The sequence below is a fragment of the Microcaecilia unicolor genome, chromosome 3 (genome assembly GCF_901765095.1).
Source record: "Microcaecilia unicolor chromosome 3, aMicUni1.1, whole genome shotgun sequence".
In the NCBI taxonomy this organism is placed as follows: Eukaryota; Metazoa; Chordata; class Amphibia; order Gymnophiona; family Siphonopidae; genus Microcaecilia; species Microcaecilia unicolor.
The window spans coordinates 410,408,253-410,432,834 of NC_044033.1; the positions used below are offsets into that span (position 1 = coordinate 410,408,253).

The 24,582-nt window shown below is 42.7% G+C and overlaps 1 protein-coding gene across 1 annotated transcript in view; it reads right to left on the bottom strand.

Annotated features, from left to right (window-relative positions):
- LOC115467099 (protein eva-1 homolog C-like) overlaps positions 1-24,582 on the bottom strand; it is a 568,384-nt gene that overhangs the window by 24,799 nt on the left and 519,003 nt on the right. The window contains exon 6 of the mRNA XM_030198792.1: positions 818-982. Within this exon, the coding sequence (XP_030054652.1) occupies positions 818-982 (165 nt within the window). The remainder of the gene's footprint in view (positions 1-817; positions 983-24,582) is intronic.

Genomic DNA, 24,582 nt, shown 5'->3' on the forward strand with positions numbered 1-24,582 from the left:
GAACTTATCCTGTTCCCCAGGTTCTCAGCCCACTGCACTAAGCGTTAGGCCACTCCTCCATTCCAGGATTCTTAATAAATATGTAAAATAAAAAAATGGTTAGATAGGTCCTGCAAATCACTAACCCTCTTGTTTACTAAGCTGTGCTAGCGGCTGCCGTGCGCTAATGCCGACACAGTCTCTTTACTTTGAACGGGCTGTGTCGGCATTGCCATTCAGCTGACCTGCAAGGTTTCGTTCTATTTCTGTGACTCTGACGTCCTGCATGTGCCGGACGTCAGACTCAGAAACAGAACGAAGGAAGAACAGGACCTTGGCTGGCAGGGGTTGGGGTCCCTTGCTTGCAAAGGTAGGCAACGGCGGCAGCGGGGGAGGCTTGGCGGCGGGAGGGGGGGGTCGAGAGGGTCATCAGCAGGGGGGAGGGTCAAAGTTGTTGTTGGTGGTGGTGGCGGCAGCGGGGGGGGGGTTCGGCGCAGCCGGGGGGGGGGGGGCTAAAATGTGCCTCCTCACCTCGGGCTCTGGACCCCCCTCCCGCCAAAGTCTGGCTACGCCTCTGGTAAACAGGGGGGGTATATCAGTGGTATTCATTCTCAGTTTTTGAAGGTTGCCAATAAGTCAGCTTTTCAGGTTATTCCTAATGACCAGGCATGTGAAAATTTTATACATATTCTTTAGGGATATTCTGAAAACCTGACCTGTTTATGGACCAGAGGCCTGGAAGTAAATATTATTGCTAGAATTAATTATTCCTTTCTATTACATAAGAACCATCCTAACAAATGTTATCAGTATAAATATACTTCAGCAAACACAATACCTGGAAGTATATGATCTGTTATAAAAGGAGACAAATCTGGGTAAAACGTGCCATCTCCTATCACATTAGGATCATAAGTTCTTGGCTTTTGTGGAAAATGCCGCTGCTGTATTCCTTGGTAGTTTGTTGGTTTGGACTGGGATTCATGCAACAGCTTCTTGGGTACTGAGAAAAAAAAGAATACCACAAAATAAGAAAGAATGATTTAAATTTGTAGTAAAGTAAATGCATCAGTAAAACATCACATTATAATACAAAGTTGATGAATCTTTTAGGAACTGCAATGCCTCTCAGAAAGTTTTCAGGTGCACTTTGCACCACGTGATAGCACCTATTATGAGGGTTTGCCCATTTGTCTGTCGTTTTCATCTGTCCATGCACATGAACTTCTAGGGGGCCTTTTACTGAAGTGCGTTAATTAGCTAATGCGGGAATTAGTGTGTGCTAACTGCTGGTGTATGGCAGTTACTACAGTGGCTTAGCACTTTAAAGGCCAAGTCTATAATCTTGGTGCACATATTTATGCATGCCCTACATTACTACTACTACTACTTATCATTTCTATAGCGCTACTAGATGTACGCAGCGCTGTACACTTGAACAAGAAGAGACAGTCCGCACATGGGTAAATAACTAGAATTCTGGCATTTACGTATACGTGTGTTCACCTACCTATGTAATGCTGGTATAGCACCCAAGCACTATTCTACAAATACCTGTTTAACTGACACAGCATGTATTTGCAAGGGGGAGGAAGGACTATATGGGCAGGACATAGGCGGAGTTCCACTTACATGCGTAGCTTATGGGCACCCTGCTGCATTTAGGTTCTCACACTTAAGCCAACTGTATGGCTTCCGTAAGTGCGGGCACCTAAATATTGGGTACATTGATGCCAGATTATGCTAATATTCTGTATCAGATCAGGGCCGTCGCCGCAGCCCCCCCCCCCCACCCCCAGGATCACTGCCGCCTGCTGCCACAACTGTAAATACCTTGACTGGCGGGGATCCCAAGCCCTGCCAGCAGAAGAGTCTTCCTCCAGCGCTGCTTCTCTTCACTCGCCGCATTGCCTGCCCCTGCAGCTACTTTTTCTCTCATGTCGCGCATGCTCGGTTTCAAAACCATGCATGAGCAGCCTGAAGGGAAAAGCAGCCACTTGGCAGGCAATTCGGCAGAGTGAAGAACAGCAGCACAGGAGGAGGATCTCTTCTGCTGGCGGGACCTGGGGAGGGGGGACCCCTGCCAGCCTGCTCTGTTTGTTCTTTTGGGTCCTTTCCAGCCTTTAAGAGGGGCCCGGCGCCGGAGCTTTCTCTCTCCTGCTCCTGTCAGGATGCGATCACCCAAGTCCTGTCAAGAGCAGGAGAGAGAGAGACCCCGGCGTCAGTTCCCCCTTGGAGGCCCAGGCCCTGAGAACTTTGCCCCCCCCCCCCCCCTTCTCGGCAGCCCTGTCAGATCCTAGGTGCCTAGGTTCTGTTATAGAACAGGCTCCTCACAAAGTACCTAAATGGAGGTCCTCAGGGTGCCAAAATGGAGGAGGCCGCTTATGGAATTGCCCTCTTTGTGTGAGTGTGATCCGCTTAGGTGGAATATGAGGAAATAAACAGTAACCACAGTAGATAAAGTGGCATTACGTTATTCACATTAAATGTAATAAATGTTTCTCCTTGTATTAACTGTATGTGACGCTGCTGGGTATGCCCACAGCATTACCTCAGAGGCTTTCCAGTTACTGTGTGATCATTTTTGCTAGTAACACATGGTAGCTGCAATTTTTTGCCCCAAAGTTTCAGAAGCTCATGCAGTAAAATGGAAGAAAGGGCTTGAACAACAGTGGAGAAGGAAGTTGGAGCCATGGGCAGTTTCTGTCTGCTCCGTTAGGCTTCCACATCAATCAAAACCAAGACAGAGATCTGATGCCATAAGCTTTCATTCACAACTACCTGGAGATTTCCCCCACCCCCCAAAACACACACACACACACTATTTTATACCCCATTCAACACACTTTAGTCCAACCAACATAGTGATAATCCTTAGCCAGAGGCCATGCACTAGGACACTATATTCCTGTTCCTAAATTCTGCCACATGAGGGTAAATTCTATAAATGGTGCCACAATTTAGGCACTGGGATGAGGTGTGAGAAGGGAGAATTCTATAATGGCAGCTCCACATGGAACTGCCATTATAGAATACTACCTTAGGTTCACAGTTTTGCACCTAACTTTAGGTCTGAGCACTTACACCATGTCAAAGGCTGGTGCTTGGCAGTTAGGTGCGTAACCCCAGGCACACCCCTCCTATAGCCAAAGATTGCAGCTTCTAGAATACCAACTACCAACTGGTGCCAATTAATACCAACAATTGGCTGTTAATGCCAATTATTAAAGTTGCACGTGTAACTGACCTTATTCTTCTACTAATCATTTCTATAGCGCTACTAGACATATGCGGCACTGTACACATATGCAGGTACTTTCTCTGTCCCTAGAGGGCTCACAATCTAAGTTTTTTTGTACCTGGGGCAATGGAGGGTTAAGTGAGTTGCTCAAGGTCATAAGAAGCTGTAGTGGGAATCGAACCCAGGTTGCCATACCTAAACTTACATTACCCAAATTGCAAAGGACTTAAATACAAAACAACTTACGCATCCAGCTTCTCCTACGTAAGCGCACAACTATGGAACGGACTCCAAAAAGCTGTAAAAACAATCCATGACCATCTAAACTTCAGAAAATCACTAAAAACCAACCTCTTCAAAAAGGCTTACCCCACCGATCCAACGTAAATCCCCACACCCAGCAACACAGCTCAACCAATGATTGTACTTGACAATATACAATCTTCATTCCCTTCGACCTTTACGGTGCCTGACACACACCTAGCTCATTCGACCACAATACAACCTTGTATTTGTTATCAACCGACTGACGAACACCTTTACGGTATTATGTAAGCCACATTGAGCCTGCAAATAGGTGGGAAAATGTGGGGTACAAATGTAATAAATAAATAAATAAATAAATAAATGATCAAAGATGGAAGGTCAAGAATTGAGGAGGCATAAGATTGTTGGATTTGAAATCGAAATTTGAGAAAAGCAAGAGTCAAGAGAAAGAGGCAGTTAATGTAATACAGTAGAAACGTTATTTGGAAATCTTTAAAAGGGGCACAAAAAGTAGTATCGCAGTGACAGTCATTATTCCCGCTCGGTTCCAAAGTCATCAAAGAACTTTGCCTATCTCTATGCTCCTGGAACCATCGATTTCACTACTGATAGCTTTCTGTTGACTGGTCCAAGTAATAAAATATGATGAAATGGGCAGACACCAGTCAACAAACAGAGATAAGGGAAAAAGTGAAGGAAATGGAGGTTCTTTTAAAACTAAACACAATTGTTTTGGAAAGAACAACCATTTAATCTTCCTGTTCTTAACGCGAACGTGTTTGCTAATCATGGCAAAATACATACAAAGACTTCTCTTTTTGTAGCTTTATGTGATTTTTCCAATTACTTGAATCTTTTTTTGCTGTGAAAGTTCAATATAATTCAAAATAACATGAAAACCACTATACAAAAGTGGTCATTACAATAAAATTGCAGTGTAGCCCTACCAAAATGTAACAGAGACCTACAGTTAAGCAAAGTTATCGAGACAGGTTGGGGCCAGCAACCATTTCACAGATCATTTTTTAAATGCATCAACAACACTCAATGGGGATGATTTAAAAAAAAAAATGGAAATCCATTCATTATAGAGTAGGCTGTACTTTTCCAAGCTAATATAAAAGTTCAGAAGGAATAGACTGCCAAACATTGAACCGATGAGCCACAGTTGGTGATTAGATCATTATTTATTTTGATGTATTTATTTAAAAGTTTGTATACACTGCCAATCTCAGATTTTTTTTGTCGGTTTACATAATAAGATGAAATGATATAGAAGTGGAAAGAATATTTTGGCAGTATTTGGCTTCATATCCTTCTCAGCATGCTATATTTGATCATGCAGAGATCAGGTTGAACAATTCATTATTAGGCCAATATACACAAGGTTTGGGGACCTTTTTACTAAGCTGAGTAGGCACCTATGCGCGCACAATACACTTCAATTTGGAATTACCGCCCGGCTACCACGTGGCCTGGGCGGTAATTCCATTTTTTACGTGCGTCCACTACACATGTCTGAAAATATTTTTTATTTTCGAACGTGCAGTGGTAATCGGGCAGTAATCGGCAGTGTCGCGTGTTGATGATTCCCGCCCGGTTAATGTGTGAGACCTTACCGCTAAATGAATGGGTGGTGGTAAGGTCTCAGACCCAAAATGGTGGAGGAGTAGCCTAATGGTTAGTGCAGTGGGCTTTGATCCTGGCAACCTGGGTTCAATTCCCACTGCAGCTTCTTGTGACCTTGGGCAAATCACTTAACTCTCCACTACCTCAAGTTCACAAACTTAGATTATGAGCCCTCTAGGGACAGAGAAAGTACCTGCATATAATGTGTACAGTGCTATAGAAATGATTAGTAGTGGGACACACAACAATTTTTATTTTGCCACACGTCCATTTTCGGACAAATAAAGAGGCATTTTTTTACAGGCGCACTGAAAAATGGATCTGCGTGCACCCAAAGCACACGCCTACACTAGCGCAAGCCATTTTTCAGTGCACCTTAGTAAAATGACCCCTTGGTACTCAAGTTTGGCGTCTTTATACTGCCAACTCCAGGCTCCGCTCATTCTGCCTTGCCTCTCCCTATGCCTGGAACAATCTTCCCTCACCCATACGCCATGCCCCCTCCCTACCCATCTTCAAATCTCTGCTTAAAACTCACCTTTTCAATGCTGCCTTCGGCGCCTAACCGCTCTAGAAATATGAAATGGCCCAATCTATCCACCCTATCAGATTAACTGTCCACTCGTCCTCTAGATTGTTCACTTGTCTTTAGATTGTTCTCTTGTCTTTTAGATTGTAAGCTCTTTGAGCAGGGACTGTCCTTCTATGTTTAAATTGTACAGCGCTGCGTAACCCTAGTAGCGCTTTAGAAATGCTAGTTAGTAGTAGTAGTAGTAGTAGTTTATACTAAGCTGCAGTATAAAGGGGCCCGGGTGATGTAATGTGATACAGCTCTTCTATCCTGCCAATTCCTACTGAATCAGTGGTTCAAAGTGGTTTACAACAAGTAAAAAGTAGAAAATGCAACTTATGATATACATAACAAAAATAAACAAAAAAAAAATTAAGACCTACAAAAAAATGCTTGAAAAGGTAAGTGTTAAGATTTTTTCAAAATTGAAAATAACCAGAGTAATAGGAAAAGAAACCCAAAACTGAGGGGCATAATAATAATAAAAGTTTCCAGTATTTTGTTATATTTGATACCAACAAAACATGGTAGCAATTGGCGTAACGGATCTCTGAATTGGAGAGAACCTTTTAGAAGTAAAATGGCCGGTTTTCCATTTTTTTTTTTCAATTAATGGCCATTAAAAAAATTAGTGGGTGAGCACTAACCCAACACCTATTTTGTAGGCGGTAAGGGTTCACACACTAAACCTGCACTAATCAGTTAGCATGAGGTAATGTAGTTGTGCTAACTGATCAGAACAGAAATGCCCAGTCTCTACTCCCCTGCATGCCCGCTCCACAGGATAAATGAAAAATATTTTTTAGCCTGTGGTTTGTGTGCACAGAAACTTACTGCAGGATGCCTGAGCATGTCCCGCAGTAAGCCATTTTAAACTGTGCTAAGTGCATGCTACAACTTACCATAACTTAGTAAAAGAATCTCTTTGGGGCCTTTTTACTAAGCCACGGTAGGCTCTACGTGCATGCAGCACATGCCCAAATGAGACTACCGCCAGGCCAGCATGCCCTCCTGGCGGTAATTTCAGATTTGGCGTACGCCCATAACGCGTGGATGGATTATTTATTTATTTCCCCTTCCGCGCGACAGTTGCGGCGGTAATCTGTACTTGGTGTGCACCAACTGGTCACCACGTGTGTAGAATGTAAGCATTAAGGGCTCAGGCCGGTTTTAGGTGCGCGCTGGTTTCATTTTTACCGCAGACCCTTTTCCCGTCCTATTAAAAAAAGCCCTTTTTTTTAGATGCGGTAAAAACTGGCCCAGTACAAGCGTGCCTACTCTACCGCAGGCCACTTTTTACCGCTGGTTAGTAAAAGGGCCCTTTTGTGAGGTAGGTGCCTAGATTTGCCTAAACGTTTTCCCAGCAAGTGTCTAATCTTACAATCCTAAAATGTAGGATCAGCTGATCAAACTTTAGCAGCCACCTACAGTTAAAGATAGGTGCTTAATTTCAGTCATTAGTTTAAGCATCTAACTTTAAGGCTCCTTTTAAAAAGCTGTGGTAAACACTAGTGCTCAGCAGGAATTGCTAGCACAGTTTGGTAAAAGAGGTCCTTAGTCAATAAACTATTTGCTCTGCAATCTCCCTCTAAAGACACATTCAGAGGGAAAGGAATGTAAAAATACAAAAAGAAAATTTAAAAACATACACAGAAAAATCAATAATTTGGCTCAAATTGTGGATCCTCTGCGATGTCAAAATGACTATTCAATTTTCTTTTGCTTGAAATTTGATGGTTTCTTTATAGCACTGAGACTAACAGACCATGACGCACTACTGTCTTACTGCAATATTATGAGGAAAGTGAGTACAACTACCAGGTCAATGTAATTGCCATGATAAAACCCTACCACCACAGTATCACTTCTGTTAATAATGTTTGCTTATGCTAGTTTTGTTATTTTTTTTTTTAACTCTGTTTTGACAAGTTTCACTTAAGACATTGTGACTAACTAATCCTAAGGGAATCTGAGGTTCTTGACATCATGCATAGGTAACCACAATCCTGCAATTACTATGGTTAGATCTAACCATCAATCAACCAGCTCACTCTACTTCAAAATTTAATTTAATGACATAAATTGTGGCAAGGCCCACCTAAAACGTGTACAGTCACCACAGCTCTTCAATGTAAATACTGCTTTCTTGTCAACAAAAAATACAGAGTCACTATAAGTAGGATTGTTAAAGCAACAGTAATACCATTCAACAACCATCATAATGCCTCCATTCTTTCCACTTCATTTCTACAATTTAAAAATAAAATATTTGATGTTTCTGAAATACACCCACCAATCTGGGCACTGCTACACTGTTCATCAGAAAAAAATCATGTAAAGAACAAAAAAATAAAAATAAAAAGACATCAATATCAAAGAACATTAGTGATTCTAAGAATCAACATTACTCTGAGACCCCTAGGTAAACTTCACACAAAACAACAGAATAATATCATTTCTGAGCACAATGGGTAGACCTAAAAAGTCTCATTGTACGAATAAACTATGGGGTTAGTTTACTAACCTGCATAAAATCTGAGCTTAACACGGGTTAACATGGGAATATCCTGCACGCTAAGCCAGGGGCGTAGCCAGACTTCGGTGGGAGGGGGGTCCACAGCCCGAGGTGAGGGGGCACATTTTAGCCTCCCCCCCCCGGAACCTCCGACCCCCCCCCCCCCCCGCCATTGCCAACCCCGCCACCGCCGTCACCACCAACTTTGCCCCCCCCCCTGCTGACGACCCTCTCGACCCCCCTCCTGCCGCCAACCCGCCGTCGCCTACCTTTGCTGGCGGGGGACCCCAACCCCCGCCAGCCGAGGTCCTCTTCTTCCCACCCAAGGCTTTCTTCTGTTTCTGACGTCCTGCACGTTGTGCGTGCAGGATGTCAGAAACAAAAGGAAGCCTTTTGCGTCGTTGGAGGTGCCGGGGGGGGGCTAAAATGTGCCCCCTCACCTCGGGCTCTGGACCCCCCCCTCCCGCCGAAGTCTGGCTACGCGTGCAGGATATTCCCATGTTAACCCGTGTTAAGCTGTCAATTAGTGTTCATTATTGCTTGTTAAGTGCTGTTAACAACACTGATTGACTTGTTAAGCCAATTAACTTACACGCATTGTTACAGAATATGCTTGGATATCAGCGTGGATCTCTAGGTATGCTATATCGAATCCGGGGATAAGTGCTCCCACGTTAACTCTGCATTATCCACATAGGATGCACTAGCTGAATAATGCGGGAATGCCCACTCCATCCACGACATGCCTCCTCCAAAAAATATTTCTAAAAAATCACTAACACAAACAGGCAAAATAGCACAGAATGCTTTAACACATTTATGCAACAGCCTTTTAGGTTTACCTTTTAGTAAAATGAGCCATATGTGTAGCTTGTGAGATTGGACATGTCATTAAAGTAAGAGAGAGACAGTACTCAGGATCAGTATTTAAGGGAAGGAGACCTCACAGGAAGTGCTAGGTAACCATGCTTGATGTAAGAAGGCTCACAGAAAATGTGATTTTTACATTTTTAAAAATCTTTTACTTATCAGGATTTACTTAACGCCTTTTTGACGAAATTCATCCAAGGCAGTAAACATATTCAAACAACAATATATATTATGGCACAGTATGACCTTACAATGTCAATACAATACATAATAAAACATCATAGTACGTGGAGGTGGAACACGTGGAGGGGCATTTTCGATATGACGTGTACATCAGACTTTAGACGTTTTCCGCTAAACATCCCAAATCCGAATAGCAAATGTAACCATTTTCAAAAAAAGAAAAATGTCTAGCTTTTTTTTTTTTTTTAAATACCATTTCAAACAAGGTTTTTTGCTTTGTGTGTTTATCTTTTTAGACCATTAAAAAAAAACCACACAAACAAAAAATACCCAAAATCAAGCAATTGGGATGTAGGACATCCCAGGAGAGCAATGGGGCACACTAAGGGGGCACTGCTGTGAACTTCATATAAATGCTCCCAGATAAACACCTCAGTGTTGCTCCCTTAGCTTGTCTGCTGAGCCCCCCCCCCCCCCCAAAACCCACTACCCCCAACTGTAGATCACCTACAATAGCCCTTATGGGTGAAGGAGGCACCTATATGTGGGTACATTGAGTTTTTAGTGAGTTTTGGAGGGTTCACATTTTCCACCACAAGTATAGCATGTAGGAGGAGGTATGGGCCTGGGTCCACCTGTCTACAGTGCACTGCACCCACCACTAAACTACTCCAGGGACCTGCATGCTGCTCTAATGGACCTGGCTATAACATCTGAGGCTGTCATAGAGGCTGGTGAGTACTATTTTTATTCACTTTTTTGGGGGGGTAGGAGGGGTCAGTTACTACGGGGGGTGTAAGGAAGGTCATCTAGAGGGGAATAATCGAACGGCGCCGGGGAAATACATGGCCAGCGATGTATTTTGGCGGTGCCGCAAACAGCTGGCCAGACCCGTATTTTCGAAAAAGATGGCCGGCCATCTTTTGTTTTGATAATATGGTTCCGGCCAGCCAAATGCCTTGGATTTGGCCGGGGTTTGAGTTGGGCGGCTTCGTTTTTTAGCAATAATGGAAAGTTATGTCGGCCATCTTAAACCCCGGCCAAATCCAAGGCATTTGGCCGTGGGAGGAGCCAGCATTTTTAGTGCACTGGCCCCCCTGACATGGCAGGACACCAAGCGGGCTCCCTAGGGGTCACTGCAGTGGACTTCAGAAAAGCTCCCATGTGCATAGCTCCCTTACTTTGGGAGCTGAGCCCCCCCCCCCCCCAAACCCACTACCCACAAATGTACTGCACCCACTAAAACTGTTCCAGGGACCTGCATACAGCCTCTAGGACTTATTGCTGCTGTATAACTTTGGCACACCAGTTGACACCTGAAGACTAATCTCTTTGAAAAAGTCCTTTATTTGAATAAGCACTTTTACTCACAATTAACTGCAGATCAGAGGTTGTGCCCCATTGGCAAAGAGTCCCCTGGTACTAAGATGAGCAGTAGGTCAGAGCTGGCACAATGGTGTACAATGCCCTCTTTCAGCACCATTCAAGGTAAGAACTACGTTCTCTAACGTGGCTAACACAGGAAAGGGAACTAAAACTGGCTTACAAAAATGGCCACTACCGCATGGACTACAACAGGAAACAAAACAGGGCACACTCTGACCCAGTAAGCAGGGGGAAAGCACCAGGGAAGTAGAGCCTACCAACTACCAATACCTACACCCACCACAATGCATTGCTGATGTGACTCTGCAGTGCAAATAACAGAAAAGGTGTCACACTCACCCCAGAGCCACATCACAAGCAGGAAAAGGCTGTCGGAGGACAGAACACATTCTGCTGTCATGGAGGTGGGTACAGCATTTGAGGCTGGCATACAGGCTGGAAAAAAAAGTGTTTAAAGTGGGGGTGTTTTGGTGGGAGGGGGTTAGTGACCACTGGGGGAGTACGGGGAGGTCATCTCCGCTTCCTTCCGGTGGTCATGTGGTCAGTTTAGGCACCTTTTGAGGCTTCGTCGTGAAAATAAAAGGACCAAGTAAACCCGGTGAAATACTGCTTAATGCCGTATTTTTTTCCCCCATTATCGGCGAAAGCCGGCTATCTGGTAGCCACGCCCATACCCACCCATGTCCCGCCTTCACTTTTGATTATGAGCTGGCTGGTCATTTAGGGCACTATTTTGTGTCTTATTTGTTAGAAAAACAGGTCTAGACCAAAACGGTTTTCGCCCTAGGTGTTTTGGTTTTGCTCCATTATGGCTGTAAAACATCCAAGTGTTAGGCACGCCCTAATCCCGCCTTCAAAACACCCCGACACACCCCCTTGCAATGTGGACACACTGCCGACAAATTGCATAGATAAGACATCTGCAAAATAAGTTTTGAAAATACTGATTTGGACGTTTTGTGAAGAAATTTGTTCAAATGCTGCTTTATAACACTTTGGACATTTTCCTCTTTTGAAAATGAGCCCCATAGCCAGATAAGATAGAGTGATAGGAGTTAGACAAAAATAAGAGTGATTACCTTAAGGAAAAATTGCACATGAAGTCAGAAAAGGTGTAAGAAAATGATGTAAAAAAAATAAAATAAAATATTCTGAAGGTCTTTTTATTACATGACATTGCTGGCACATAAGCAGCAAGTTTCTATGGGTACCTATTGTCAAACAATGACACCAAAGCAGGAAAGTGTGCTTATATTCGTAAAAACAAGTATATGTGTAAAAAAAATGCAGCTAGGATATTTGAGGTAGGTACTCGCATGCTGACAACACTTTTAAAGCTCATACTCTAGTATTTTGAATGTTTATGCACAAACCTATACTAATGAGGTAATCAGAGGTGAAATTACACAAAACAACCTCATTACTCATTACTGGAGCGATCTGCAGTCAGGGTATTTCTTTATTTTAAGATCAGATGGGTGGGCTGGGAGGTGGGGGCGCCTGTATTTTGATATTGGGAGGGTGAGCAGAAGATTATCAGATCTCGATGCACAGCATTAACCATCTCGATTTCTATTTTATTTTTCACCTTGTCTGTAATTTGACCCGGGACTGGCAAACACTGACGTAATCATGTGCCCTCACGCTATGTTTTCACTGTAGCCTCAGTGCTTTGCTTTTCTGAGACCTACCACTGACTAGTCATCCTGAAACTAAACACAGAAATATTTGGAACAGAGCCCCTTCATCTCATACAGACATGTCTTAATACAGAAGTATTTCAAAACATTGGTAAATTTCAAATGACTCATATAGGCCAAGAGGAGTCTTGTGAAATTCCTGGAGTGTGGGAGTCAGATTAAAAGACTGTTTCCATTTCTGGGAAAACATTCTCGTCATCTCCTTTCCTCCCCACTCATACCTATGCGGATTAAAAGCCAGGGCTCAAATATGAGAGGACAAAAGTCATTTCCTACTAGGCCTAAAATCAGCCAGGAGCTGCTATTTGAATTCATCTCCCTATGAAATAAAAACGAAGCTGCGAGAAAGCACTGATTAAATGGAGCATGCTGTAACAGACCAGGTAGACATGTCAAATCCCCTGGATGGAGCAGGATGGGCCACAGCACAGGTTCTGTGCAAATTCAGGTTTCACTGATGCCAGTGTCTGTCCAGGCCCCCCCCCCCCTCCCCGACTACAGACCACCAGCTGTGGTGGTTTACTATATCAGAGACCACCACCGATATTTCACTTATACCAAGGTCTCCACAGATTACAAACATAGCATTAATCAGTGGTTACACAAAAGAAATTCACTGTACTTCCTTATTCCCTTGAAGAAGACTAAATGCTCCCTTTGATTGACCTGCCTACACATAATTCCCATCTCTGGATCCAGAGAATTCCTAATTCTCTATTTATCCTAATTGTAAAAAGATGGTTTACAAAACAGTCATCTCTGCTGACTTCTCCTATCAATGTACTAATTGGTGGAATCTTCTTCCAAGAGCCGTTAGATCTGTACATGATTACAGTTGCTTTCGGAAATTACTAAAAATGTTTCTTTTCAAAAAGTTCCTGCAACAAGATAATGGAAGACAGGTATAACCACTTTTATGCAAAATGTTATTTTGAACTTTATCCTGTATAACTGCTTATAATTTGATGTTTGATACACAATAGAACCTCGTAAAATAATTCATAAACTCATTTTTGTAGTTTCATATGGCCGAATATAGAAGATTTACTCAACATTTTTCCTTTATCAGAAGATTTATAGCTATAATATGAACTAAATTACCCTCCCATGGCCACACCCCCTTTTCAAAGCCACGTGTAAAAATTTTGCACGGATCTGCTCTACTAAAAATGTGCACATACATTTCAATTAAGGCCGATTAGTGCCGATAATTGATTATTAGCACCCAATTATCAACACTAATTGGCTCATTATTCGATTAAATAGTAAGCTCAAATTTGTGTGTGCAATTTTAAGCACCTTTTATAGAATTTCAGGGTTAGTGCATGGTAGCTCTCTGCCCATGTTTCACCATCAGTAACAATGCAGAAACCGGAAAACTACTGCAAGACCCCTTAACGCAGTCACGTAGTAGACTGTTTCCAGGCTTTAACTGCATGTTAAGCGCTTAGCACACTTTAGTACAAGAGCCCCTTGGATTCCTTCCTGCATCACATTTTAACAGCTACAAAGCAGTTTCCAGTATAAAACTAGTTTTACACATGGAAAGGGGCTTTTGTAAAGCTGTGCAGCAACATACACATTTATTTATTTATTACATTTGTACCCCGCGCTTTCCCACACATGGCAGGCTCAATGCGGCTTACATAGTAACAATATAAATAATTACAAAGTCGTAAGAAGAATATACAGTTTGTGGTAAACGCAAAACTAATGGGGTTAACGGAAAGTAAGTTAAACATAGGAGGAATTGGGTTCAGAAGGAAATGAGCATTGGGAGGTAGGCGTAGAAAGTGTATCTAGTTTTATATGATTTATGCATAGGCAGACCTGGGGCGCAGTCTGGGCAGAGTGGAAGTAGAGTTCTGATGGACATATGTAGTTTTGGCCAATCTCATAGCGTCCAGGTCCGTTTTCATTTACTGGCTTTAAATATTTCAGAGCGGACCACCATTGTGCTGTTCTACGATATATATATCCTTTGTTACCATCTAAGCACATAGTATTGGTTGGTGGAATTGACCCCTGAGGCTGGCGTCTCCACGCCGAAACACAGCTCATGTCGGGTCACCAATAAAGCACACTTGTCCCAGTCTTAAAAAGCCCTTGGAGCTTTTTTTTTTTATGACTGCTTGTGTTGTGTACTTTGACCCTCTCTGTTGTATGCTGCTGCATGTGCATTTTATAAAATGCATGTGCACAAGCAGAGTACATGCACATATTTACACCATAGTCACTGTAGGTGTAAATTCTTGCACTATGGGGCTGGCTGTGGAGCTAGAGAATGACACGGGGATGGAGACACGCGGTTAACTGAGGGGACGGGGACAGAGCATGTGGGGGACACAGTGGAGACAGGGACATTGCCCGCAAAGACAGGGACAAACTTTGTCCCTGTGTCATTCTCTAAAACTTGAGATTAGCCTTAAACAGGCTGTTCCAACTAGATGGAACAGCATCTATAAAATGCTAGTATCAATATGAAAAAAAATAACACATTTTAAACAACTGGCAACTGAATTCAATGATAAAAAAAACTGCAGAAGCTGCTTTTGGATTTAAATGAAGCACTGTTAAATAACATCATTTGTGTCTTGTCTGTGTTTGATGTGGTAACAAGAGTCTTGTCTGCTGATCAGACTCCTACCATTTGCAATGTCCTTCCATCATGTGCCCAGTTGCTCAAGCATCTTACTGTTACTGCAACAGATTCATCCATTGTTACTGGCATCTATGAGCATTTCCAACACTTAACTGACACTTATTTTCTTGTTTATCCACTACACAGTGTTGGTTCTCTTCTACACCTACACGTCTGAAAGACAATCCAATTATCTTCCCAGAAAATGTAAAAACACAGGCTACTGTATCTATGAGAAGGTTGTACCAAAACCAGATTGAAATTGAATGCTTGAGACGATCAACATCAAAAACCCAGGACCCTCCACAATCCACATTCCCAGAAGGCATCACATCTGTGAAAGAGCTCCCCTCCAAAAGAATGAAAATAGATGTTAGTCGGTTTATGAGTGACTTTTGTGGAACAATGCCTCCTTTGAAGGTTATGGTTAATGAACTGGATAGATATTTATGTTGGAGTAATGCAGATGACGATATTTTGATTTTTTGGAAAAACAAGCAAAAGTTCTAACTTGCATGGGGGATCCTGTGCATTCCTGCTACCAGCACGTCTTCTGACATTTTCTATTGTGGAAAGACTGTGGAAGACAGGAGAGCTACACTGACTCCTGAGATTGTTGATGACTTATTATTCATCCACAGATTTAAAAAATCATAATAGTGCTTCATTGAGCATATTTCTCCCCTGCTAGGGCATACAGAGCGGGTTGTATTTTGTACCCCTGAACATATTAACAGGGTGGAATAGGGTTCCTTGGGGTAGTAGAAGTCAGATATTGTTGGGGTTGATAGGACAGAGGGTGGCAGGGGTGGTTATTTCAGTTGCTTGTTGTTATTTTCTATTTGTGATTTATAAACAACAGTTGCACAGAATATTGTTCCTTTTTATAATTTAATTTAAAAAATTTAAATATAAAATCATGTGTTCAAGACTTGGGCAGATGAGAACAGAGCCTGTGAGCAGGGCTGCCAAGAGACAAAGCTGGGCCCGGGGCAAACAATCTTAAGGCCCCCCCCTGCACCCATCAAGCCCTGCACCATCAGTCAAAAGTAAAAGTTTGATACTATTCACTCCGCTCCTCTACAACCAACTGTCCAGTGTTCTGGTGGTAACTTCCCTTTGTGACTAGCAGCAGCACGAGCAGGGCACTCTTTCTTCAAAAGAAAGTAGAAAATATCATGTTGATTTATTTATTTTATTTATTTATTGGGATTTATTAACCGCCTTTATGAAGAAATTCACCCCAGGCAGTGTACAGCAGGCATAGTTTAACATAAACCTTACAATTTTAGTAAAATAACAAAGAATAAACATAAATACAATAAATGAGGTAAACTTGAAAACAGTAAAATGAAACCTAATAATTGAGAACGGGGTTTAAATATTGCATTCCATACTAATTCCAAACAAAGTTGCAGTTGGCACTGTGTGAAAACTGAAAACAGAAATTCTCCATGCTGCTGGCCTGCCCCTCCCCCACAAATTATATTAATTTCTTTAAATTATAAGATCTCCCCTCCCCACAAATTACATTAATGGCTTTAAATGCAGAGATCTGCTAGTTACTTACTGAGCTCAGCTGAGGCAGTAGTAGTACCATTGCAATGAAGTTGAAGCTATTAAGAAGGGCACAGCCCTCCCCTCGGTACAGCTCTGGGCAAACTACATCGATGATGGCAGCTGCCTCTGCACCACCAGACGCCACTGACCGACAGGCCTGCCTGCCAGCACCAGCTCTGCTCTGCCTTGCCACTACAGCACGGAGCATACAGGGTACTGTATGTCTAACAGTAGTTAAAGAAGAGGCATAGCCAGAAGACTATTTTTGGGTGGGCCAACAGGTTGGATGGGTGAGCACTAGGGTTGCCAACTTTTTGAAAGAGAAAACCTGCCACCTGATGCATCCATACCCTGCCCCTGTCTCACCCCACCCCATGCTCCACCTCTACCCTACTCCCAATAACTTCAATAAGGATAGCACTGCAGGCTTCAGTGGCTGCAGGCCACATTGAGGGCTAGTGAGAAATACAAGAGATTGTACTCTTCAGACCCCATTGAGCCCTGGTCCCCTAACACGCATACTTTGCCCATATAGTATTACAGCCAAATAAATTATGCATCCATAGAACTCCCGGCCCTCCCCCAACAATGAGTTCAAAGCAGAACATTCCCCATAAAACACACCATATATTTTGGTTTCTAGTGTAATCTCAACTACAGCCATATAGTAAATAGAAAAGTCGTTAAAACAAAAAGTCACAACAATTTTTCCACCAGCTTAACCGAAAAGCTTTTGCCTACATATGGCAACACAAACCTCCAAGGGTACGAGCAGCTATTGTGTGTCAGTCTAAGAAGCAAGGGGGAATGGGAGTTCCGAATTTCATTCTCTATCATCAAGCGGCGCAATTACGTGTGCTAACGGAGTGGAGCGCTGGTAGTATAAAGCCTTGGCTTCAAATAGAGCAGTACTGGATGGGGACGGCAAGCTTATACTCTATATTATGGATGCCCAAAGACCGACTTCAGGCATATATTAGACAGGAAAAAAGCAAAAAACAAAGAGGAGGTAAACAGCCTCACGAAACCGTGAGATGAGAAAACAAAAAGTGAGGAGAATGGATGAGGATACCAAAAAATATGTATTTATTCGCATAAAAAATCAAAATTAAAAAATGACTAATTTATACATAAGATCGACCCGACACGGCCGTGTTTCGGCCCTAAGGCCTGCCTCAGGGGTCTTTGCAACCTCAGGAGATATACCTCAGAATGTGTACTCCAAGGGAAATATCAAAACGAAGATCTCTAAGGTCTCCTCTCTTCTAAAAAATATATATAAAATGTGCTGAAAAGCACAGCGAACTTGTAATACTTCTCTGCCAAAGAGATATCTGCGATTGTAAAATATGTGGACATATTTTACAATCGCAGATATCTCTTTGGCAGAGAAGTATTACAAGTTCGCTGTGCTTTTCAGCACATTTTATATATATTTTTTAGAAGAGAGGAGACCTTAGAGATCTTCGTTTCGATATTTCCCTTGGAGTACACATTCTGAGGTATATCTCCTGAGGTTGCAAAGACCCCTGAGGCAGGCCTTAGGGCCGAAACACGGCCGTGTCGGGTCGATCTTATGTATAAATTAGTCATTTTTTAATTTTGATTTTTTTATGCGAATAAATACATATTTTTTGGTATCCTCATCCATTCTCCTCACTTTTTGTTTTCTCATATATTAGACAGGCCCCGCTGGCGGTGCAATACCCCCTACAAACCTGGTCTACTATAAGGTGGAAGTTTCTTCCCAATAGAGAATATTTTCAACAGATGACAATAAAGACAGCACCGGGTTGCCCTTTGGGGTCTGAAGATCCTATATACAGATTCTGGGAGCGGAGGGGCCTTGGCTCATTAGGTCAAATCTGGGAAAAGAGACAGACGGTACCATTTGCTGATCTCCAAGAGGAGTATGGTCTACCACCACATCATTTGTTCCACTATAATCGCATTAGAGATTATATATACAGGCGAGCCAAGGAACAGCTATCCCTTGAGGAGACGGCCCTAGAGAAGGCGCTGCGGGCAGGAAGCCATAGAGGCTGCGTTTCTCGCATATATGAGGCTTTGCTAACTGACAGTGCACCTATTTTGCGCTATATAAAGCGCTGGGAAAGGGACCTCAAGATAAACCTGGAATACATACAATGGGAGAAAGCTCTAGAACATATGTTACGGGTTTCTATTTCCAGCTCTGTGACTGAAAATAGCTATAAAGTATTGTATCACTGGTACTACACGCCTAAGAGACTAGTGAAAATGTATGCTCGGGGATCTGACCAGTGTTGGAGGGGATGTGCAGAGGTGGAAGATATGCTCCATATTTGGAGGACATACCCCAAGATACAGGTCTATTGGTCAGAATTGCTAGATTTGTTTGCTCCGTTGACGGGGGTGCGCTACCCCACTAGGGCGGAGGTCTGCCTGTTGCACATCCGCCCTGCGGGAATCCGGCTGCCGGTGCACCGGTTAACATCAGTGTGGCTGGTGGCGAGCAAAATCACGCTGGCAGCAGCGTGGAGGACCCCTGTAGCACCACCAGTGATAAAGGTTATATTCATAAAATGGATTATCTCTATCAAATGTCGAAAATGACGGCCATTCGCTCTGGGCATATTACAAAGTTTAACAGACAATGGGACACGTATAGATCTTGGAGATCTCATGGTGGGGTTGATCTGGACGCCCCCAAGTTGATTGTTCCTCTGCTGTGACTGTTACACTCAAAGACTCATAAATACCGACATTCAGTTGAACTTTGTGTCTGGTTATCAGTGAAGGGAAGGGAAGGGTGGGGGGAGGTTTGGGAAAGTTTGTTAATTCTTAAACTTCACAATAATTGTATATTGTACATTGGCTGTTTAAACTCAAAACTTTAATAAACATATTTGGAAAAAAACAAAACAAAAAGTCACTCGGAACCCAGAGCAAATGTACTCTGCCAGCACTAACTTCCAAAACAAGGATCCTACCTATGCTATTTTAGGGCCCACCCATATCACGCCCCCTCCCAAAATTAAGAAACTTAATGTGCGGTTAGTGCATGGAAAAGTGGAAATTACTGCAAAATGCTTTAATATGTACTGTGGTAAGCATTTTATTTCCACATATTAAGGATTAATGCCCTTTAGTAAAAGGGCCCCATAATAAGCAGAACTATCCCAGAACAAATCTTGAGGCACCCACTAATAACCCTTTTTGCTTGGGAGTGAATTTCATTTACCATCGCCCTACATTGTGTATCACTCAACTAGTTTCTAAAGTGGGGCCCAGTTCCAGGCAGCTGTTTGTCTTCAACTTCCTTATGTCCTTAGTGCCCATTGCCATTTGTCATCCAGACTGTAAGCTCCAATGAGTAGAGACTGTCTCTTCTACATGTCCAGAAAGCACTGTGCATATACAGTGTAGCACTATATTCATGTTTAATAGTAGTAGCATCAAAAGCTTTGATGAAATCTAAGTAGTCCATATCCAGTGCCTGCCCTTGTTCTAATTCTCTAGTCATCCACTGAAAGAATTCTTTCACATAAGAGCATGTTTGCTAGAAAGCACGAAGAGTAAGTGCAAAAATGAGTGCAAACGGTTAGCGCATAAGTGGAATAACCATGTTAGCGAATAAGTGCAATAACTATTGCCAGTCTGGAATGACAGTACGCACTGACTCACATGCTAACTGCTCATTTCTCACCCCTCAACTGCAGAGCATGTTAAAGGGTGAGAAATGGGCAGGTTATAAGTGTGGACTGTGTATTGCAGTTAGCACACAGTGGTACATATTCAGGGAAAGTATGTAAAGGGGCAGTGGCGTTCCTAGGCTGGCTGACACCGGGGCGGATCGCCGATGCGCCCCCCCCCTGGTGGAATTACACCCCCCCCCCCCCCACGGGTGCAGTGCGACCCCCCCCCCCCCCCCGGGTGAATTTTTACCTGCTGGGGGGGGGGGGTGCCGCAGGCCTGTCGGCTCCGTGTCCGCTCGTTCCCTGCTGCTCCCTCTGCCCCGGAACAGGAAGTAACCTGTTCCGTGCAGAGGGAGCAGCAGGGAGGGAACGAGCGGACTCGGCCAACAGGCGCGCGGCACCCCTCCCCCCAGTGGACCGCCACCACCACCCCCCCCTTGGTACGCCATTGCTTATTTTTAGACATCAAGAAGGTGCTTACTTGGAGCAGAGTCTATGGTGTTTATGTTTATTTGATTTTCTGTATACTGCCTTTCAAAAGGCACAAGCAGAGGGAAGGGGACAGTAACCACTGGGGATTAAGGAGGTATCATGCCTCAGCTGCTCAATCAGAGCACCTTTTTGTACCTTGGACATGACAAGCAGGACTAGATAAAAACATCCTTCTTTTTAGACATGGACATTTCTCCCCATTCGAAAACTGCCATTGGATGTCCTACTTTTGGGCCCTCCCTAGTCCAGCCCAAAACACGCCCCCTTGCTATTTGGAGGAACTGCAGTGTGAAACGTCCAAATTCTGACTTTCCTAAATCCCGATTTGAACGTTTTTATCAGATGGATGTTTTTTTAGGCATTTTGAGATGTCCATCTGCTTTGAAAACAAGCACCAGTCTCCTGGTAAAGGAAAAATATGAAAAGTTCTAGATACTGGAATCTAGATATTTTACAATCTTTTCTTTCTGTAGGACTCCAAAAATTGTCCTACCTTTGTGTAATATTTGTGGAAACAGGTTAAGGGCCCTGTTTTCTAAGGTGTGCTGGCATTAGCACACACTAAAATCGTTAGTGCGCCTACCAGGGGCGTAGCCAGACAGCAAATTTTGGGTGGGCCTAGGCAAGAAGTGGGTGGGCACCAAGTGTTCTCCACCCCACCCAAAAAAATGCTTCTCTCCACCATGGCAGTCTGCAGCAGGCAGGCGCTGAAAACTGAGAATGTGCAGGTGCCGGTATCGTGGAAAGTAGCATTTTCATTACCATCAGGGGGAAGTCTTCAGCTAGCAGAGACTGAGATCCCCACCAGCTACTGCTAAATGTGTATTACTGTTGGGTGGGCCTGAGCCCCATGTGGGTGGGCCCTGGCCCACCCCAGCCCACCTGTGGCTACACCACTGGCGCCTACATCACAGCTTAGTAAACAGGGTCCTTAGAGTCTAACCGCCCTGAAGTTTCCAACCTCCTCTTTATAATGAATTGTTATTTTATTTTTTATTGAAACTTTTGCAATGAAATTACATTGACAAAGCTGGCACATAATGACATCAGTTGGCCTGCACATAGTCAGTTTTAATCTTAAAACAAATATTCTCACAGAACATTTCCCATCTCCAAAGCTTTGTTCAACAGATCTGTCAGCAGACCCAGCACTCCCCTGGCTTAGTTCATTTTCAATTCTGCCTGTTCCTCTCAAACCCTCTCTTCTATAAATGGTGTGGCATGTACCATAAGTACATTTATTGGGTTTTTTTTTAATTTCTTGTTTTTTACAGAAAGATGAGGGCTTAAAACTTGACATTTTGTGAAGTACTTGTAAAGTAGGCTGCATTTTATAAGCTCATTTCTTTGACTGTAAGCCTTCTAAGTAGCAGGTTTTTTTTTATTGTCAGTATCTCTGGATTGTTTGTATGAAACGTGTTTTAATCTGCCTAGGACTTTTGTTTTATTTTAAGTGACACACAGTTTGTGGATAATGCATATTATTCTCTGCTTTTATGAAGAAATATCCTTTTCAGTTAATTATTCATCACGCTGTAACCTCCCCTGCATATCAGCCTAACCTGTTCTCTGAAGGGTTAGCCTAAAATGCCAGGAAACCATTCATAGCAAAATTCAGTTTGACAGGATGTGTTAACTTTGCTTGCTAGTGGAGTTACAACCATGTCTGAAGGGAAATGAGTTTACTCAAGCAGATTTTATTCAGTCTGACTACAAAGTGGGAGTGAAAAAACAAAGGGCCCCTTTTACAAAGGCGTGCTAGCGTTTTTAGTGTGTGCTAAACGCTAAGATGCCCATTATATTCCTATGGGCATCTTAGTATTTAGTGCACGTGAATATTTAGTACATGCTAAAAACGCTAGCGTGCCTTTGTAAAAGACCCCCCAAAGTGCTCTCTTTTCAGTCAGTGTTAGGAAAGCAAGAGATGTGAAAATTCCCAAAGTATATTAGAATGTCATGAATAATGGTTTGTCTGCAAAATGCTGTGGCCCTAGAATTTAGGAAAAAAAACCAAAGTACATAAGTATTGCCATACTGGGACAGACCAAAGGTTCATCAAGCCCAGCATCCTGTTTCCAACAGAGGCCAATCCAGGTCACATGTACACCTGGATTTTCCCCAAGTTAATTTTAATAATGCTCTACAGACTTTTCCTTTAGGAAGCCATCCAAACCTTTTTAAAACCCCGTTAAGCTAACTGCTTTTACTACATTCTCTGGCAACGAATTCCAGAGTTTAATTACACATTGAGTGAAGAAATATTTTCTCTGATTCATTTTAAATTTACTACTTTGTAGCTTCATTGCGTGTCCCCCTAGTCTTGTATTTTTGGAAATAGTTAACAAGTGATTCACGTCTACTCGTTCCACTCCACTCATTATTTTATAGACCTCTATCATATCTCACCTCAGCTGTTTTTTTCTCCAAGCTGAAGAGCCCTAGCCGCTTTAGCACTTCCTCATAGGAAAGTCATCCCATCCCTTTTATCATTTTCATCGCTCTTCTCTGTACCTTTTCTAATTCCACTCTATCTTTTTTGAGATGCGGTGACCAAAATTGAACACAATACTCAAGGTGCGGTAGCACCATGGAGCAACACAAAGGCATTATAACCTCCTCATTTTTGTTTTCCATTCCTCTCCTAATAATATCTAACATTCTATTTGCTTTCTTAGCGGCAGCACACTGAGCAGAGGGTTTCAACATATCAATGATGATGCCTAGATCCCTTTCCCAGTCGGTGACTCCTAATATAGAACCTTGCTTTACTATAATTCGTGGTGTGCATAAATTCTAAAGGAAAGCCATAGAAGTAGAAGACTATGGTCCACTACGTGTAAAAATCCTTGCCAAAAGAGTACTGAGACCGACAAGGCTCTTCCAAAAACAACAGGAAGACGGAAAATCAGATAAAACTGCTTTATTCTGGTAATACATAAATTCTAAGTCACAGAGTTGAAAATGGGCATGGCCTATTCTAAAATCTATGTGCATTGTGGTAGAATACACCCACTCTGTGCCTAGGAGTAGCTTAGTGGTTAGTGTAGTTGACTTTGATCCTGGGGAACTGAGTTCAGTTCCAACTGCAGCTCCTTGTGACTCTGGGCAAGTCACTTAACCCTCCATTGCCCCTGGTACAAAATAAGTACCTGAATATATGTAAAACTGCTTTGAATGTAGTTGCAAAAACCTCAGAAAGGCAGTATATCAAGTCCCATTTCCCTTTCTCTAATTTAGGAATTGGGATTTACACCAAGTAAAATATGGCATAAATAGCAAAGACTAAATTTGTATCAGGGAAAGTGGGAAATGGACCAATGACTTAAGAGACTGGGACAGCTGGTCACGTGGAGAAGTACTCAGCATATTCTATATACCATGCAGAATTTTAAGCCTATTCTATAAAATTTAGGCGTACTTTATAGAATACGCCTAGGCGTATTTTTTTCCTGCGCAGAATTTTCAGGTGCCATATATAAAATCTAGCACTTTATGCCTGTGCATATAAAATAAATGTATGAGAAAGGGAACAAAAAGTGGGAGAACACAATAAGAGGCCTAGGTTACAATTAATTTCAGAATAGAGAAAAGGGGGAGAGGATAGGGCAATATGGAAGGAGTATAGGGCAAGCAGCCGAGACCTAGTGAGATTATTTAATTCAGGGAAAATGCTTTCGTAAAAGTGTATGTTTTTAGCTCTTGCTCATATTTTTAAGGAGGTTTACAATCTAATACTGAGGAGAAGTTTGTTCCAAAGTGACAGGGCAACTACTTTAAAGCAAGAAGAATGGGTTGCCTCAAACTTTATTGCACAGTGTCTCTGTTAGGGACACTCATAAAAATGGAGTTTCCCTTTTGAATATTTGAGCTG